Genomic DNA, 17,977 nt, shown 5'->3' on the forward strand with positions numbered 1-17,977 from the left:
TTATTTTTTTTGGATTAAAATCATCTCCAGCTGTTGAAAATTCCTCCATAATTAAGGTTGGTTCACTTTCAAATAAACATGCAAATTCAAATACATAGGAAATTGAGGAGCACATTTCAAGACATGCATAGGAAGTTGTGGAGCACTTTCCAAGGGCTTGGAATTGGTTTTTTTGACCTTGAAACTTACATACTCCACTTAGGAGGGGAAGAAGGACAACGAATGGGAGCTCCTTAATCGGAAGGTTGTACCTATGATTCGTAAGTATATTGACCGAAGCTTGTTTGAGCATGTATCAACTTATACCAATGCGTATGAGTTATGAACAAAGCTTAAATCTTTGATTCAAAAGAATATGTCGAGGAATAAATTTATCTTGTCAGAGGCTTGGTCAAGCTGGAGTATATGGACGGTTAGAGCATGATTGAACATTTAAACACCTTCAAAGGTATTATTAATCAATTAAAGAATGTAGATATGAATATAGATGATGAATTACAAACTCTTCTACTCCTCAGTTCTTTCCCTGAGAGTTGGGACACATTAGTTGTCACTCTTAGCAACTTTGCACCACATGGAAAGCTTAGCATAGATCATGTCACAGATAGTTTACTAAATGAAGAGTCCAAACGAAAGGAGAGAGGTTTGAGTAGTCACTCTGAAGCAAATGTTGTTGAAAATAGAGGAAGGAGCGAGCACCGTGGTAAAGGAGGCAATGGGAAATCATGAGGAAGATCCAAGTCTCACCCCAAAGGCTTGAGTTGCTACTATTGTGGAAAGTTAGGCCATAAGAAGTCTGAGTGCAGATTCTTGAAGAGAGATCAGAAGGCTGGAAATGTCCATGCCAACCAAATTGACCCAAAGAAGAAGAATGAAGGTGGAATCATTATTGCTATGGCATCAAACGATTAAAATGTTTTTCTTATCGATAATGAAAATTATTTAAATATTGCATCTAATGATTGTATATGGATAATCGACTCTGGAGCATCTTTCCATGTTTCTCCCCATGAAGTATTTTTCTTGTCATATCAAAAAGGGGATTTTGGTAATGGTGAAGATAAGCAACCATGTCACAAGCAAGATTTTTGGCACAAGGGAGGTGACTCTGATGACTGAGAATGGAAGCAAGCTTGTGCTGGAGGAAGTAAGACATGTGCCTGAGATGCGTTTAAATCTTATCTCAATATGAAAGCTAGATGAAGCTTGGATGATAAACTAGTTTGGTGCCGATAGATGAAAGCTTAGTAGAGGAAACATGGTTTTTGCTTGAGGTAAGAAGGAAGACTCCTTGTACATCATGCAAGGAAAGATATGCAAAGGGGAGACGAATGTTGCTCAAGATTCAACCAAAGAATTATGGCAAAAGAGATTGGGTCACATGAGTGAGAAAGGTTTGGAGTTTCTAGCAAAGGACCACTTTCCAAACATAAAGGGGTAGCCACTTGAATCCAGTGAAGACTGTATTATAGGTAAACAATGTAGAGTGCCTTTCCAAAGATCGAATGAGGCCAAAAGGAGAAAGCAAATCCTGAATCTTGTCCACTCATATGTTTGCTCAATGTCTGAAAAGTCTTATCGTGGTGCCTAATACTTTGTTACCTTCATTGATAATTACTCTAGAAAGGTGTGGGTGTATTTGTTGAAGACGAAAGATCAAGTTCTTCAAACTTTCAAGGAGTTTCATGCCTCAATAAAATGAGAGACTGGAAGAAAGCTAAAATGCTTGAGATCAGATAATGGTGGAGAATACAGAGTCCATTCGAGGCAATACTACAAGGCTCATGGGATATGACATGAGAAGGTACCTTCCAAAACTCCTCAGTGGAATGAATTAGCTGAAAGGATGAATAGAACAATTGCAGAGAAAGGCAGTATGCTTTCACATTCAAAACTTTCCAAGACATTATGGGGTGAGACAGTGAAGACTGTAGTTGATTTGATAAATTTGTTTCCTTCAAGACCTTTAAATGGAGAGATGCCATAAGAAGTTTGGTCTAAAAAGAAAGCCTCCTATAGTCACTTGAGAGTCTTTGGGTGCAACGCTTTTGTCCACATTCTAAAAGATGAAAGAGCAAAGCTTGATGCTAAGGTGAATGAGTGCATATACCTTGGTTCACCAAGATATGAACTTGGATTTAGAATATGGGGTCCTATAAACAAGAAGATTGTTCGAAGTAGAGATGTGATATTCTTCGAAGATTAGACAATACATGATATCGAGCGACCTGAGAAGCCAAAGCCTATAGTGAGAAACTCAAGGGGAGAGACTCTTTTAGAAAAGGCAGAACCCACTCAGATGATAGAAACCAATCAGACGGAGTAACCTCCTCATATAGAACAACCTGACCAGATGGAGCAGAGTCATACAAAGCATCCAACTCAGACGATGGAAGAATCAACAATGGAGACTGTCCAGACGAAAGATGAATCTCAAGTGAGGCGATCAACAAGAGTCAGATAGCCATCAAGGAGGTATTTCTCTAATGAATATGTTGATCTCATTGGTGATGGGGAACCTCAGTTTCCAGGAAGCCATCGAGATAGATGATAAGGAGAAATGGATGCAAGCCATGAAAGAAGAAATGTAGTCCCTAATTGAAAATCAAACATATAATCTAGTGGAGTTACTAGAAGGAAGGAAAGCATCAAGAAACAAGTAGGTGTTCAGACTTAAGAATGAAGAGAAAAACCCAAACCCGAGGTACAAAGCTCGCATTGTGGTGAAAGGATGTAACCAGAAGAAAGACATAGATTTTGAAGAAATCGTCTCACTGGTGGTGAAGATGACATCCATTAGAGCAATTTTTGGTCTAGCTGCAAAACAAGGCTTGGAGGTTGAGCAACTTGATGTCAAAACAACATTCTTACATGGAGACTTAGAGGAAGAAATTTATATGGAGCAACCAGAAGGTTTTGTAGAACCAGGGAAAGAATATGTAGCGTGTCGCTTGAAGAAAAGTCTCCCTAGTTTAAAACAAGCTCCAAGAGAATGGTACAAGAAATTTGATCTCTTTAGGGCCCAACATAATTTTAGAAAGAAATCCACAAACCATTGTGCGTTTGTGAAGAACTACAAGAATGTTGAGTCCAATATACTCTTGTTGTATGTTGATTGTTAGCAAAAATAAAATGAACATTGATGCTCTCAAGAAGGCATTGAGAAAATCTTTTGCCATGAAAGATCTGGGTCCAGTAAAGAAAATTCTTTGAAAGAAGATCACTGGAGATCGATCTAGAAGAATGCTCTTGATATCTCAAGAGGACTACATTGAGAAAGTTCTTGAAAGGTGCAACATGCATAATGCCAAACCAATACATGTTCCTCTTTGTGGACATTTCAAATTAAGCATGATGCAATGTCCAAAGAATGAAGAAGAAAAAAAAGAGATGAGCAAGGTGCCCTATTCGTCTGTTGTGGCCTGTGGGTAGCCTTAGGTATGCAATGATTCGCACAAGACCAGACGTTGCCTATGTTGTAGGAGTTGTGAGCAGATTCCTATAAAATCCAGGAAATGAGCATTGGAACGTTGTGAAGTGGATACTAAGGTACCTTAGAGGAACTACCAAAAGATGTTTGTGCTTTGGTAATAGAGATTTAATGCTTCTTGGATATACAGACTCAAATATGGCAAGAGGTGTGGATTCTAGAAAGTCTACATCCATATATCTGATTACTTTTACAGGGAGAGTTGTATCTTGGCAATCAAAACTTTGAAAGTGTGTTGCATTATCAACCACTGAAGCGGAATATATTGCAACAGCTGAAGCATTCAAAGAAATGTTATGGATAAAGAAATTCTTAAATGAGTTGGGACATGATCAAGACGATTATGTAGTAAACTGTGATAATCAAAGTGTCATCCACTTAACCAAGAACCTCATGTTTCATTCACGCTCCAAACACATTGACATTCATTACCATTGGATACAAGAGGAATTGGATGAGAAAAAACTAAAGTTAGAGAAAATTCATACAGACTTTAATTGGTCTGATATGATGACCAAGACAATACCAACCAAGAAGGTTGAAGACTGATGTCAAGGTGTTGGTATAGTGATGCACACCAATTATGTCGTAAGAGAGAGATTTGTTGGAAATTCCTTCATAGTTAAGGTTGATTCACATTCAAGTAAACGTGTAAATTCAAATACATAGGAAATTGAGGAGCACATTCCAAGGCATGCATAGGAAGTTGTGGAGCACTTTCCAAGGGCTTTGAATTTGTTTCTTTGACCTTGAGACTTACACACTTCACTTAGAAAAGTAAAGATTAGAGTTACAAGGAACTTTGTGAATGTAACCCACCACTCACTTTTGAAAAAAGCCACACCCCTTTCCTATAAATAGGGAGGTTGGTGAAGAGTTGGAACATTTCATCTCATCCCATCAAAGCAAGAGTGATAGTGAGAAAGAGAGTTCTATTTTTCATCACACTTGGTGAGAGTAGAGAAAAATTGTAAACCACTCTTGTTGGATGAAGTTGAGAAATATTCTCTTATATTGAGATTGTTATTGTAATTCTACTTTTAATAGTAGAGTTATTTGTTGGCTTGGTTCTTGATTTTTCCCTTTCACATTGAAAGAATTTTTCACATTAAAATTTTTTAGTGTCATTTTTCTAGATAGAATTCTTATTTTTCCTGTTTCTGCTAAGTGTTTATTTTGAGCCTACAGAAGAGAAAATAGTATTGGTGTTTCCCAACACCAGCTACTAAAATGGACACCTTCGATAGCAAAGAGAAGGACTTAGAAAAATTCAACTCATTTTGTTTCATGAAATAGATAAGTTTAAATATTATAGCATGATATTTTATCAAAAAAAAAATATTATAGCATCATAAGTAGAAGATGTTATGTACCCAAATTGTACCAAGGTGTACTCATAGAGTACCTAATTTTTTTTAAAAAAAAACGAAACACATACCCTCAAATGTCGAACCTGTACCACATACACGTACATACTCGATACGTGTTCCGGTTTAATTTTAAGATACACATGCTTTATAAATCACATGTGTTCTCCCCACCCTTGTAAAGTTGTATAATTATCTTTATTTTTTTCATGTAATGAGCTGGTTTTTTCAAATTTGTATACTTATCTGAGTTATCTTTATCTTTCTATTCGTATTTATCCGATGACATCTCTAGGCTTCGATGACTTTCTATCTCCTTTACATATTGACATGAGAGTAAAATTATTAGAATATTAATAACTTTGTCCTACGTCAGATGAAAGGAAAATATAGCTTGACCCATTGGTATTGGTACCAATTTGTTACGTTTACATATGTCACATACTTTTATCCTCTCTACTCGATGATATTGTTTTTCTTTTACGTCTAGCTTTACCCACACATCACAGTAAATATTCCGAACGTTTAATAAGATTATTCAGTGCTATCTGGAGATGTTAATTTAATATTGAAATGTATCGTTAAAGAAAGCACAATGCATAAAATAAAGCAATCTCTTTCTTCGTTACAGAGATAAAGTTAACAAAACCTATTTATTTTCAGTGCATTGTACGTACGCGTTCCTTATGAGCATTGTATGAGTATAAATGCTCACTTAGGCTCCAAGCCATTCCTGGTTATTTTTGAAGGCTGACACCTTTCTTTTCTATTTCTAACTTTATCTCAATGTGTCTCCCCATGAATAGTCATTTTCCAAAACAATAATGGCCACCACATCTAGACACCTCTCTCATATTAAAATGCCTAAACAGCACTTCAAAGTGTGTTTTTGTTTCAGGAGAATGTTTAGGCTCAAAGTTGCTGATGAACCTCCTGATGAAATCGACATTCTTTTTAAAGAGTATTCACAGCATGGCATCATGAGCATGGATGACCTGTGCGATTTCTTAGTTCAATTTCAAGGAGAAGAGGAAGGTGTTGCCATCAAAAAACATGCTCAAACCATTTTTGACAGTCTCAGGCATCTCAACATATTTCATAGGAGAGGCCTTCATGTTGAAGCCTTCTTTCGTTATCTCTTAAGTGACCTTAATGTTCCCCTTGCTGAGGTAATAATAATATTTGGTTCACTGCTAAAAAGTTTAAAAACCTTCCTAACCAGTGTCCTTTGGTTAAGAAATTAAAAGAGTAAATGTTTTATTGAAAATTATAAGAGTGCATTTTTATGTATCCTATAAAAAAATCTTTTTTACTTCCTTAACCAGGGCAAGAGAGGTTAGCATTTGTCAAAGTTTAATTAATTACCTTAATTGTTTGAATGGTTCATTATAATTTGCACATAGTAGTCTTTTAATAATCTTTTTCAAGTTTTCTCATATTTTGGTGTGTTTTCGATCTCCAGGTGCACCATGACATGAATTTTCCCTTGGCTCATTATTTCTTATACACAGGCCACAACTCCTACTTAACTGGAAATCAAGTTAGCAGTGCTAGCAGTACTTCCGCGATAATAAAGGCATTGAAGAAAGGAGTAAGGGTAATTGAGCTAGATTTATGGCCAAATTCCAGAGGCGATGATGTGCTGGTTCATCATGGAGGGTATGGATTTATAGTTTTCAATAGTATATTAGGTGAAGAGATAGATACTTAAATTTTCTTGTATAACAAAGTAACATGTAACATGATAGACATGAGAGAAAGGAAAACATCATATTGTATTACATCCTCATTTAGGGTGAAATTGTTGAGAAATCCTCTTAATTAGGAAAGATACATTGTTATGTTTTTCCTTTACTTACATTAATTAAGAAGTTCACATTAGCATTATTTATATCATTTCCTCTATCTTCATATGTCCATACATTTTATTGTGTGTCTATTTTGAATTACCAAATAAAGAGTTTGGACTGATAATCCCCAACAACCTCCTTATAGCAAAAACACAAGAAAACCAATCCAATATACTAATAATCATATTTCTTACTTTAATTAGATTAACTAAGCCAAATGTTTTGGTCCTACCTGGATATATGCCTTATATATGTATATAGACTTTGTTTCACGTACATTATGCAGCTTTCAATGTTGGTATATATCTGAAACTCATTGATTTTTTTAGAACTGTAGGACTCTGACTTCTTCCCTGAAACTCAAAGCTTGTCTAAATGCCATTAAGGAATATGCATTTTTTGCCTCTCCGTATCCTGTTGTTTTAACTTTAATTTGAAGACCATATAACTCAAACTCTTCAAGCCAAAGTGGCCCAGGTTCGTATAGTAATTAATTACATAAAAGAGACTAGGCCACTATCATGCATGGTTTGAAATGTAATTAAACTTTTTAGTGGAAATATATAAATATACTTGAATTAATTTAGATGGTCGATGACATATTTGGAGATATATTGTTTCGCCCTGAATATTCACAACAAATGAAACAATTCCCTTCTCCTGAACAATTGAAGGAAAAAATTCTAATTTCAACTAAACCACCAGAGTCTCCTGAAAGTCAGGACCAAAGGGTACGAGAAGGACATAGGCTTGAGTACCATGACGATAGAACTAGAGTCAATTACAAGGTAAAAATAATTTGAAGAAAATCTTGCTTATGTTAACAAAGTGTAGTTCAAATTGTTGTGAAGAAATAATTACTTTTTATTTTTATTTTTTAAAATATTTTTAAAGATTAAATAATTATTTTTAGGGTTAAATATGTTTTTATGCCTATAAAATGAACTAGCTTTGGTTTTTGTTCCTGTAGTAAATTTTATTTGATTTTCATCTTTCTAAAATATAAAATTAATACTTTTTATTCTACTATTATATGGCATCGATAAATTACTTATGTATCTAAGGAAATGTCCTTGACCATTCCAAATGACATCCAATAATACTTACCGAATGTCATATGTCAACACATGACTAAAAAAATTTGATCCCTAAAAAAAATGGGATTTATCTATCCTCAAATGAATATTAGGATTAAAATAATAATTTCAAAATTTGGACGGCTGAAAACTAAAGTTAATGATAAAAAAGAATTTCAAATTTCAAAGAGATAAAAACTAAAGAAAAAATATTTAAGAACCAAAACTAATATTAAAAAACTGGCTTGAAGATAACGCCAAAAATCATGGAACTGACATTGTCAGGTCATTTCAATATTATTTTTTTAGACATGCTGAACCTAAGTAATTTTTATTATTATTTTTTATGGTTGAATTTAAGCTCGCACATGTCTTTTTGTTAGCTTAAAATTAAACTTAAGTAGCTCTCTTTTACTCTGGCGCCAAGACATGTAGAAAACCCTACACATGGTTTTCTAATATTACGTGGATTATATGTTAGTCTTTTAAAAGTTTTAGTCTATTAATTTGTTTTTTAAAAAGTCTCTTTGCCAAGGATTTTAAGAAAATTCCTTAAAAAAAACTTCAGGTAAATTAGTCTCTAAAAGATTTCATCCACCGCCAAATTAGTTACTATAAGATTTTGTCATGAATATATAAGCATATTATATCTTTGAAAGCAAGAGACGGATTCGGCAAATTTACAAAAGTGGAGTAATTTTTAAAAAAAAATTACATGAATGAGTAGATTTTAAAGATATTATATAGGTAAATCGTGTTTTATATGAAATCGTATTTTAAAATACAAGAACATTGTAATTAAAAAAAAATACTAAAATTATATTTTGGATTATGATTTCAGTCTTTTTTTTAAAAAAACCTAAAATATTTGAAATTATGATTTAAACATGACTTTAGTATTTAATATATATATATAATACTTGAAATTGTGTTTTAATCACAACTTCAATGTTTTTTTTATAAAAAAAAATTAATTCTAAAGTCATATTTTAAAATAAGACTTATATATAATCTATAATATTTTTAAAATTTACTCATTCCTATAATTCCTTAAAAAATTATCCAACTGTAAATTTGCCAAAAGATTCACTTAGTAAATATTGGGGACAATTGCTCCCGCAAACTTTTGGAAATTTCTTAACAAGATGATGTGTAATTATAATTTGTCCACGTGGTTTCAACTTTGAAATACAGTATAAAAAACTAATCCTTAGTATGAGTCTTGTTCTCACAAATTTATATTAAGTATTGTCTCATACAGTAATCTATACCAAAAATAATATGATAATTTCATTAATATTTGAGACACTGATTTGGTAATTAAATTCTTTGAAAATCTAAAATGAAGTTCATCGATATTTTCTTTAACCATGTTATTCACCATTACAATCAATGACATTGTTCCATCCTTCAGATTCACCCAAAAAAATTTGCTTAGAATATATCCAAAGGGTACTCGTCTGAACTCGTCTAATTACGATCCCATGATTGGATGGATGCATGGAGCTCAAATGGTAGCGTTTAATATGCAGGTTAGACTTTGTTTTCCATACATTTGGCAATTGAGAATGAAGAAAACTCACTCGAAACTAGTACTCCTGGTATTTTGATTGCGTGACGAGTGTCTATCAGTTGATTAAATATTGTGCATGAATTCTTATAAACCTTGATTCTTGAGTTTGTTTCCTACTTATATTAAAAAAAAAAAAAACACAGTTTGGTGCTTTAGTTAATTATGCACATATCACAATTTGTAGAAGACAGTTAGAATCCCCAAATGGTTAGGATAAGCAAAACAATAAAACCTAATTATATTAATATTAATAATAATATGAATAAAACAGAGCTTCACTAGGCCACATAAACTAAGATTTTTCATTAACCATTTAAAAAAAAAAAAACTTACACGCCTCATTGTTTGGTGAATGGTGTTACTTCTTTATTCCCTAGTAGTCTAAGAGGAAGTATATAAAGCAGAACAATGCAGAGCAGAACCAAACTCAGCATTTCAATACCCTATAATGGCTTGCAAAAACCGCATGAAAATCTTTTCTACATTCTTATTAGTTCTTGCAATGCTAAGAAATTATGTTTCTACTTTCCTTTATTTATCATAATGAATATAAAACATAACAGGTTTCATGTTTACTTGCAATTTCTTTAACTTAAAGGGTGGTGGGCACCATCTTAGGTACATGGAAGGAATTTTCGGAGCCAATGGTGGCTGTGGTTATGTTAAGAAACCAGACATACTGTTAAATGTTGGTCCTAATAATGAGGTTTTTGATCCAAGAGCAATTCGACCAGTCCAGAAAATTCTTCAGGTGAAGGGAATGTGCATCTCTATTCATATTTTTTTTGATAAAGAAAAGCGCAAAATAATCTTCAATCCTCATCTAATTTAAATATGAATAAAGCAGGTTTTGGTATACATGGGTGAAGGGTGGCGTTCAGATTTTGGCCCAACACATTTCGATTTTTATTCCCCTCCTGACTTCCGTGTACAGGTAATACTTTTGATAGAAATTGAGTTTTTAAATTTTGTCATTGGTTTTTTGTAGTAGTAATGTTATTTGTTCATAACATTTTCATACACTTTCCCATCAATGTTAAGATAGAAACTTTTCCACTTTAATTAATGGAAAGATAAATTGGAGTAATTGAACCCATTAATTAATATACTTAATGGTAAAAAAACACATTTTGAGGCAGCATTCTTTTGTATCTTTCAAGTACAAAAACATCATTTGCTCTAGCACTAAAACATTAAAATGACCAAACCTGACAACCATGTAACATAAAAAATACATTAATGATGATGTATCTTCTTCAGGTTGGTATTCGTGGTGTCCCAGATGACAAAGATACAAAATACAGCAGAACAATTGAAGATGATTGGGTACCAGTGTGGAATGAGGAGTTCAGCTTTCCATTGACAGTTCCAGAATTGGCCCTCTTCTACATCAAAGTTGTTGAGCGTGACTTTTCTGGGAGACATGATTTTGGTGGACAAACATGTCTTCCAGTGTCCGAACTAAGACAAGGCATTCGTGCAGTTCGTTGAAGAGGTGAACTTTACAAGTCTGTAAGGCTTCTCATCCAATTTCATTTTGTTGATACTACTGCATAGAATTCTCTCTTGTCATGTTAACTGCATATATAGGTGCTAAACTACTAATGTAGTTAATTAACTGATTACCCCACAAAACCATTTTCGTATATCAGAAGAAAAAAAATGTTAATTTATTCATGGACTGTCAACTGTTATTGTGTTTGTGGCTTCTTACAGAGTGGTTGTGTTTTAAGATTGATTATGTGATTGAAATGAAATTCCGATTAAACTCCATGCATATATCTATCTATAATCTATTCATATTATTGTTGGCAATGGGTTTGGTTTATTGGTCAACCTCCTGCTCCTGATAATTGCGTGGCTCTTAAGTTTGAATGTACAAGTCCCTTGTTGATAAGTATTATTTAATCTGATTACAAACTCTTGTTGATTCCAAAATATTGCACGGGATTAAAAATGATTATTTGTTGTTTCACCTTCATTATTAAAAAAATGATTATTTCTTACTTTAAAACAAATCCAACTACACTAATACAAATACAAATACAACACAATTCGCAAATAAGACAGTAAAAATATCATGTTCTTTAGCATGAGAATAAGGGATTGAAGGCTTCATAGGTTGGACTTGTTGAAGGTATTGGCAATTACTTAAACGCATCACATTGTTTTGTTTGATGCACCCCAAATTTTGTAAAGTTTCCATCTTATCCTTTTCATCTTGCTCACTCTCTTCTTCTCTCCATCTTCATCTTCACCATGGCGGCACCATCACCGAACAAAATCTGTCCTATAAGAGCATCAATGTTATTGGCAATGTCCTTGGCTTTGCGAAGAATGGTGGAGGTTGATGGTCGACTTAAATCCATTGCATATATTTTTTCACACCCTAATCATATAACAACAGAATCCTATTTTTATTATATTTTTTTCACCCCAATTATATACAATAAAATTCAATTTTGTTGTACACGCATCATGTTTTTGCCGCAAGGGTATTTTGGTAATTAGGAAAAAAAACACTCACGTTAGTGGTGAGAATTAGGGCTGCTCAAAATAACCAATTTAAAAAAAATAACCATAACTAACAATAAATAGTTATATAATAACCCATTATATGAAAGTAGTTATAAAATTATAACCAGTTGTATAAAAATGGGTATTTCAAATAACTTGATTTTATTTAAAAAATAATTATAGCTATAAAACTATAACTAGTTTAAAATAACTTATTTTTATTCATCCATAACCCATTATATAACTAATTTTAGATATAATTTATTATTATTTTTGGTGAATAAAACCAAATTAAAGGGATTAAAGACCTCTGGAAAGCGAAGATTGAGCCATATGAGCTCTTAATTGTTCAGATATATAATGAGGAATAACATAAAAAAAAAAACAATACAAGTACCAGAATAAAGACTCAATGTTTTTTAGCCATAGTGTCTGCCACTGTAAGACCATGATTCCAAGCAACATTCTGAAACCTTGGCTGCACCTCCCGACTCTCTTCTAACAGCACAATCGCAGTGCTTGTGTTAGTTTTCAGAGAAAGCTTCTGATTCTTTCTGGACCAGCCCAGCTATGAATCAGCTTTAAAAATTTCAATTATGGAGCATGTTGACTTGAGCTAATAACACCAGGTTGACTTCAAAGAAAAAGTGCCATCTGATCATCCTCTCCACACTAGTCTGTCCCTACCAGCATCTAATCTTGGGGGGAGACATAACTGTAATAATATTAACAATACTGTCAAGTAAAAAATCTTTAAATTTATCAACCAACCAACCTTCTTCAGGATCTGTATCATTCAACAATCTAGATTGAGTCACCAGTTCTATCTATCTGATTTAATTCAGTTCAAAGACGGGTTAAATGAATTGAACACAACTCCAATCTAAAGAACTAACAGAACAAATCATAAATTGGGTTTTCAGTTGAACTAATCAAATGGATGAATTCGACCCAAATTTAATAACACTCCCAAATACGTCTTCCTCCTCTCAAGTAAAAGATTTTCAAATTACATTATTTTGATAAATTTTTAGCCAAATTGCAATAGACAGTTCAATAAATTCATAATTTACAAAGAAGAACTATCTTTTAGATACATTCTTCTTTCCATGTAAACGGTAGAGGATGCATTTATGACAATTAATAAAATTGGTTTTTTTTTTAAGGGGAAAAAACTGGTTTGTTTAGAAAGTGAAACATTTAAATAATGCATTGGATCATATTATTTTTATAATTTTTCATTAAATAATTTTTATTCACTATTCTAAGGACAATATTAATAAAATAACTAAGTGAATGAATTACTTGAGAGAATATAACTAGTACCAGATAATTACGAAAGGAATTTGCATGGGCAAGACAAACCAGTTAGTGACAAGTGCGATAACGCAACAATGACAAGGGCAAAAGAAAATGATAAGGAAGTTGACAAAGGACATTTGACGTTGATGGTATTCCAAACAACTATTAGATAAGAATTTAAACTTTTTTTTTAAGTGAGATGTTTAAAAGAAAAAAATATAGTTATAACCATTCATAAATAATTTTAAAAAATAAATTAAATATCCTTGGATCAAGAGTTGAGTTAAGACTAATTCTTTAAAATACTAATATTCATCCAAAGAGTTTATTTCTTTTAACATATATTTTTACATACACAATCAAAATCATTTGTCAAACTATGTTACATCATATTGTAAATTATTAATAATTAATATTTTAACAATTTTATAATTTTATCATATCTAATTAAAAATGTAAAGGAAATATATATATTATTAATTTTAATTAAAACATCTTATTGTTTTAACTAATTTTAAATTAATGGATATGAGATTTTCTTATTTTAGAAAATTTAAGTCTTATTTTATTATAACCTTAATCATTAAATTTCCAAATAATTATTATAATCGCAACTTATGCTTTACACTGTTTCACATTCATATCCAAAACCTACTAGATGAGAGGACGGAACTCAAGGAGTAAAGCAACCTTAACTGCATATGCAAATGTTAAGTTGCCAAGTTGGAACATGTTATTTTCCGAAAATATTACAGATTTCCGAAAATGTTAAGCTGTACTAATTTATTTAATTAGAAGACACGTTTTAATTAATTAAACCTTAAATATATTTTAAAAAACAAATAATTTTTACATTAAAATGTTGTATACACTCGTTTACTTTTCAAAAAATATCTTAACAAGTTACAAATTTAAATATATTTTAAACAAATAAAAAGGTTAGTATATAGTAGTATTTACGAATTCCTGTCTAACATACACGTAGATATCCAACACATTCGAACCTAAAATAATGACTTGTCCTCATTTTCTTTCCTTTTATGACATCTTTACCCACCATTTAAAGGTCTTTTTCACGTTGAGAATAGGAGTCACATCAAACCAAAATCCATATCTTATCGTTAAAGTAATCAAAAGTCTATTTGTGGCATAGACTGAATGAAGAGTAAAGATTAAATACCTATCGTCTGCCTTGTACCCCTAAAAAAAATACAAAAAATATCGTCAAATTATGTGGATAGATCACTGAAGTACAAAATTTACGAAGACAAAAAAGATTAAAATCCAAATTAAATATACTATAAAAATTAAAAATATATTTTATTTTATTTTATTTATAAAAAAAAAAACGTTTGCCATACAACAGATGGTTAAAAACTTGATACACGATTAGTAGAAGCCAAGACTTGGAAGAATTCATCAAGATAAGATATGCAAGCTTTTTTCATTTTAAATCACTCTAGATAAGATGTTCTTAATCATAGCTATCTATTAAGCAACATGTTTGAATCAATCATGTATGCTAAGATTTAGCAATTTATAATATATTCTTCTAATTATAAGAAAATTATGTACCTAAATCAGTTTTACGTACACTCAAACTTATATGAACTATATATGCTTATTTACTATGCTATAGAGCGGCAGATGCTTTGTGGTGGGGTGCACAGCAAATGGAAGATAAAATTATAGAGATAAGGTTAAATTTTAAAAAGAAAAATTGTAAATAAAAATGAAAGTATAAAACAACCAAGAGGTAAAATAGGAGCATAATCAGTTTAAAAAATAAAGTAATAATTATATATATATATATATATATATATATATATATATATATATATATATATATATATATATATATATATTCATGTTTTATTTAAATATCTTTCTAAATCAAAGCAAAAATATAGGTGAAAAACTTCATGTTCTTTTGAAGGTTGTACTCAAGGGTGAATCTATTAAAACTCATGTTTTAGACTCATTAACAAAATTTATTTACTATTGAATTTTTATAAACAAAAATTCACATATATTGATTAAAATGACTAATATTTTATATTCTTTTATTTAAAAAAAACATCTCTTAAATATTGTTTTACCGTTAAATTAGTTTTTGTTTCTTTTATATAAAATGCATGTGAAAAAAACTATAATGTAACAAATAGAAAGCAAAAAGGATGTTCAAGAAAAAAAACATGAAAGCTAACCTTGACAAACAGTCCATAATATTTTCTTTTATTAATAAAAACAGGAAAGAAAAAAAATGAGTATGGTGTATTATTTGCCAAATCCAAGACATTGACAACAACACTTTTAGAAGTAGTAATTATGAGAGAACTATTCCGAATAATTTCAGATGATAGTCATGGAATCAAGTCATCACAAAATGATGGGGAAATAATGCCTAAAAGCCATGACACTTGTCGACTTAGCGATTGACTTAGATAAAGTTTATATTTTGGTACCAAAACAAAAAAGGTTTATACTTTTTAGTTTTTGTTAGAATTTTTTGTGGTATTAATACAAGGTACACCCTGTTATTATTTAATTGAAAGTTTTTATTTATAAATAAGATTGGAAAATAAACAAATAAAATAATTATATTGTAATTATATATTTTTATTGAAAGTAAAATATATTTGAAAGTAGTATATGACTATTAAAATTACATAGTATATTGCGCATGTGTTATCTTAAAACATAAATTAAAATTAGATATCAAGTGAAATTATTCTTTTAGGTAGTTACGGATAACAAATTAATAAATCGCCTTTTTTTTTTTCAAACCATTGGTTTCCCTCTTAATTTATTCCTCAAATAATAAATTTATGTAAGTATTTTTTAAGAATTAAAAATCAATTTAAATATTTTTTAATATTAGTATACTTTTTAATATTTTTAACACTACTTAAGTAATATTTTAATTCATACTTTAGAAATCACACATGGGAAGGGTAATGCTTAACATATGAAATCTATGGTGGATTTGATAAAAAAAAAATAGTTTTCTTTTAGAATGGATAGAATTTTATTTTTATCTATATAAATCAAACTTGAATCTTGGAGATCTAAAACAACTCACATATATTATTCAATAATCAATTAAATTAAAATCTCTTAATATAAATAAAGATGATAAGTGTGACATAACTTTCATTATCTTTGTTGCACTTGATTCATTTGATAACTCTAACAAGTAAGAATCAAACAAGGAATGATTACATTCTTGAATTTGGAGGCTATCTAGCATCTACAGAAGCCTATTCCACTGTGCCTTTGAGGAAGAAAAGAAAATGAAAGGAAAAAAAACAAAATGTTTCTTTTAAGTTGTTTAATTGTGAGAGTCTAAGAGATGACAAGATTAGTCTAACTTATTGGTTTGACAAACAATATGTAAATAAGGATGAATTGGACACTTAAAATTCAGACTAAAAAAATTGGCCCAGCTTAATGTGCTAGATGGTTTAGGTCGAGTCCTAAAATTTAGGCTAGAAAATGATAAACTTTCTTTAGTTCGGTATTATTTATTATTTTAAATTTTTATAAAATTAATATAATTTTAAGCTTAAAAATTGTTAGGCTAGGCTAAATAACATGCAATCCTTAAATAAATCTAATTAATTTATTTTTAAGAGTATGTTTGATTTATAGTCAGCGTCCATTAATACAAATTCTCATGTGCAAGCAAATGGATTCCTAGACACACATTACACCTTGATTTGACAACTCATTTTGTTATTTTTTATATTATGTGAAAAGTAAAAAAAAAATGTAAATAATACAATAAAAGGGTGATATTAATGCCTTTTTTTCCAAAAATAAGAAATGTCCACTTTCTGAAGAAAGAAAGTTAGCCTCTATCTCTCCTATAAGATTCACCATCACCACCTTACATAGCTAGCTAGCTAGCTTGAATAATAAAGTAGATCAATTATGAAGAAACCTTCTCCACTAAAATTCACTCACTATTAGAAGCACACTATTGTGCTTTCCATTTTTGTTGCCAATGCTTGTACTCATTCAAAATGGAAAAACAACACACTAGTTCTCCATACCTTTCACGCGCTGTCAATTATCTTCCCTACAGTATTGTGATTGGAGACTGACATACACGCTGCTAATGCTCTCATCATTTTGATTCTCTTACGTACGAATCGTGTGGAGATGGCAGAGTTTTACTAAACACGTAAATAGAATATGTGCACATGTGTACTACATCCAATCCAACTAATTTCACACACTACGCAATTACCATACTCTCTGCAATCAAAGCTTTATATTTACTTTTCATTCATTCATTTAATTTAGTCTTCTTTTTTTGTTTTTTTTTTATAAAAAAAATCACTTTAATCTATGTAAATTATAAATACAATTATTTTTATAAAAAAAAAACCACAAAATTATAGAGAGAGAAAATATTTAAGCCGCAATCAAATAATGAAAGATCTGAGACGGTCTTCGATTATGCCGGTAATTTCAATGTGTCTATTTATATTTTTATATTCTTCACTTTTTTAATTAAATTTATTTTTATTTAAGTTTTGTTGCAAAAATCAGTAACAGGCCGGAGAACCTACTACTGAGGTCTGCAACGTGTCGATATCCGAGATTAAGCACATGTTTGTACAGCAACTAGGGTGTGTTTGGTTGTAGAAAAAAGGAAAAAATGGAAGACAAATAATGCGATAAGAGAAGAAAAAAAAGAAATATGTGAAAAATGAGATAAAATAAAATAGAATTAAAAGTGATTTAATTCAAGAAAAATATTTGAATTAAAGTAGTTTGATAGGTAAAAAAAATAA

General features: G+C 31.0%; 1 protein-coding gene across 1 annotated transcript; it reads left to right on the top strand.

The window, feature by feature from the left end:
• The first annotated feature begins 5,613 nt into the window (after nt 1-5,613).
• LOC100803394 (phosphoinositide phospholipase C 2) lies at nt 5,614-11,126 on the top strand. Its single transcript, XM_014769215.3, has 6 exons — nt 5,614-6,026; nt 6,320-6,516; nt 9,198-9,315; nt 9,955-10,107; nt 10,204-10,290; nt 10,617-11,126. Exons 1-6 carry the CDS (start codon nt 5,682-5,684, stop codon nt 10,845-10,847), a joined length of 1,131 nt encoding a protein of 376 aa, XP_014624701.1. The 5' UTR covers nt 5,614-5,681; the 3' UTR covers nt 10,848-11,126.
• The last annotated feature ends 6,851 nt before the right edge of the window (nt 11,127-17,977 follow it).

The sequence above is a fragment of the Glycine max genome, chromosome 2, assembly GCF_000004515.6.
Source record: "Glycine max cultivar Williams 82 chromosome 2, Glycine_max_v4.0, whole genome shotgun sequence".
NCBI classification, from domain to species: Eukaryota; Viridiplantae; Streptophyta; class Magnoliopsida; order Fabales; family Fabaceae; genus Glycine; species Glycine max.

Excerpts from the sequence above, each read along its gene's own strand:
- LOC100803394 (XM_014769215.3), top strand. The coding sequence starts at position 5,682 with ATGGCCACCACATCTAGACACCTCTCTCATATTAAAATGCCTAAACAG. Across the intron at positions 6,027-6,319 it reads TTAATGTTCCCCTTGCTGAG|GTGCACCATGACATGAATTT; the intron begins GTAATAATAATA and ends TTCGATCTCCAG. Across the intron at positions 9,316-9,954 it reads TGGTAGCGTTTAATATGCAG|GGTGGTGGGCACCATCTTAG; the intron begins GTTAGACTTTGT and ends TTTAACTTAAAG.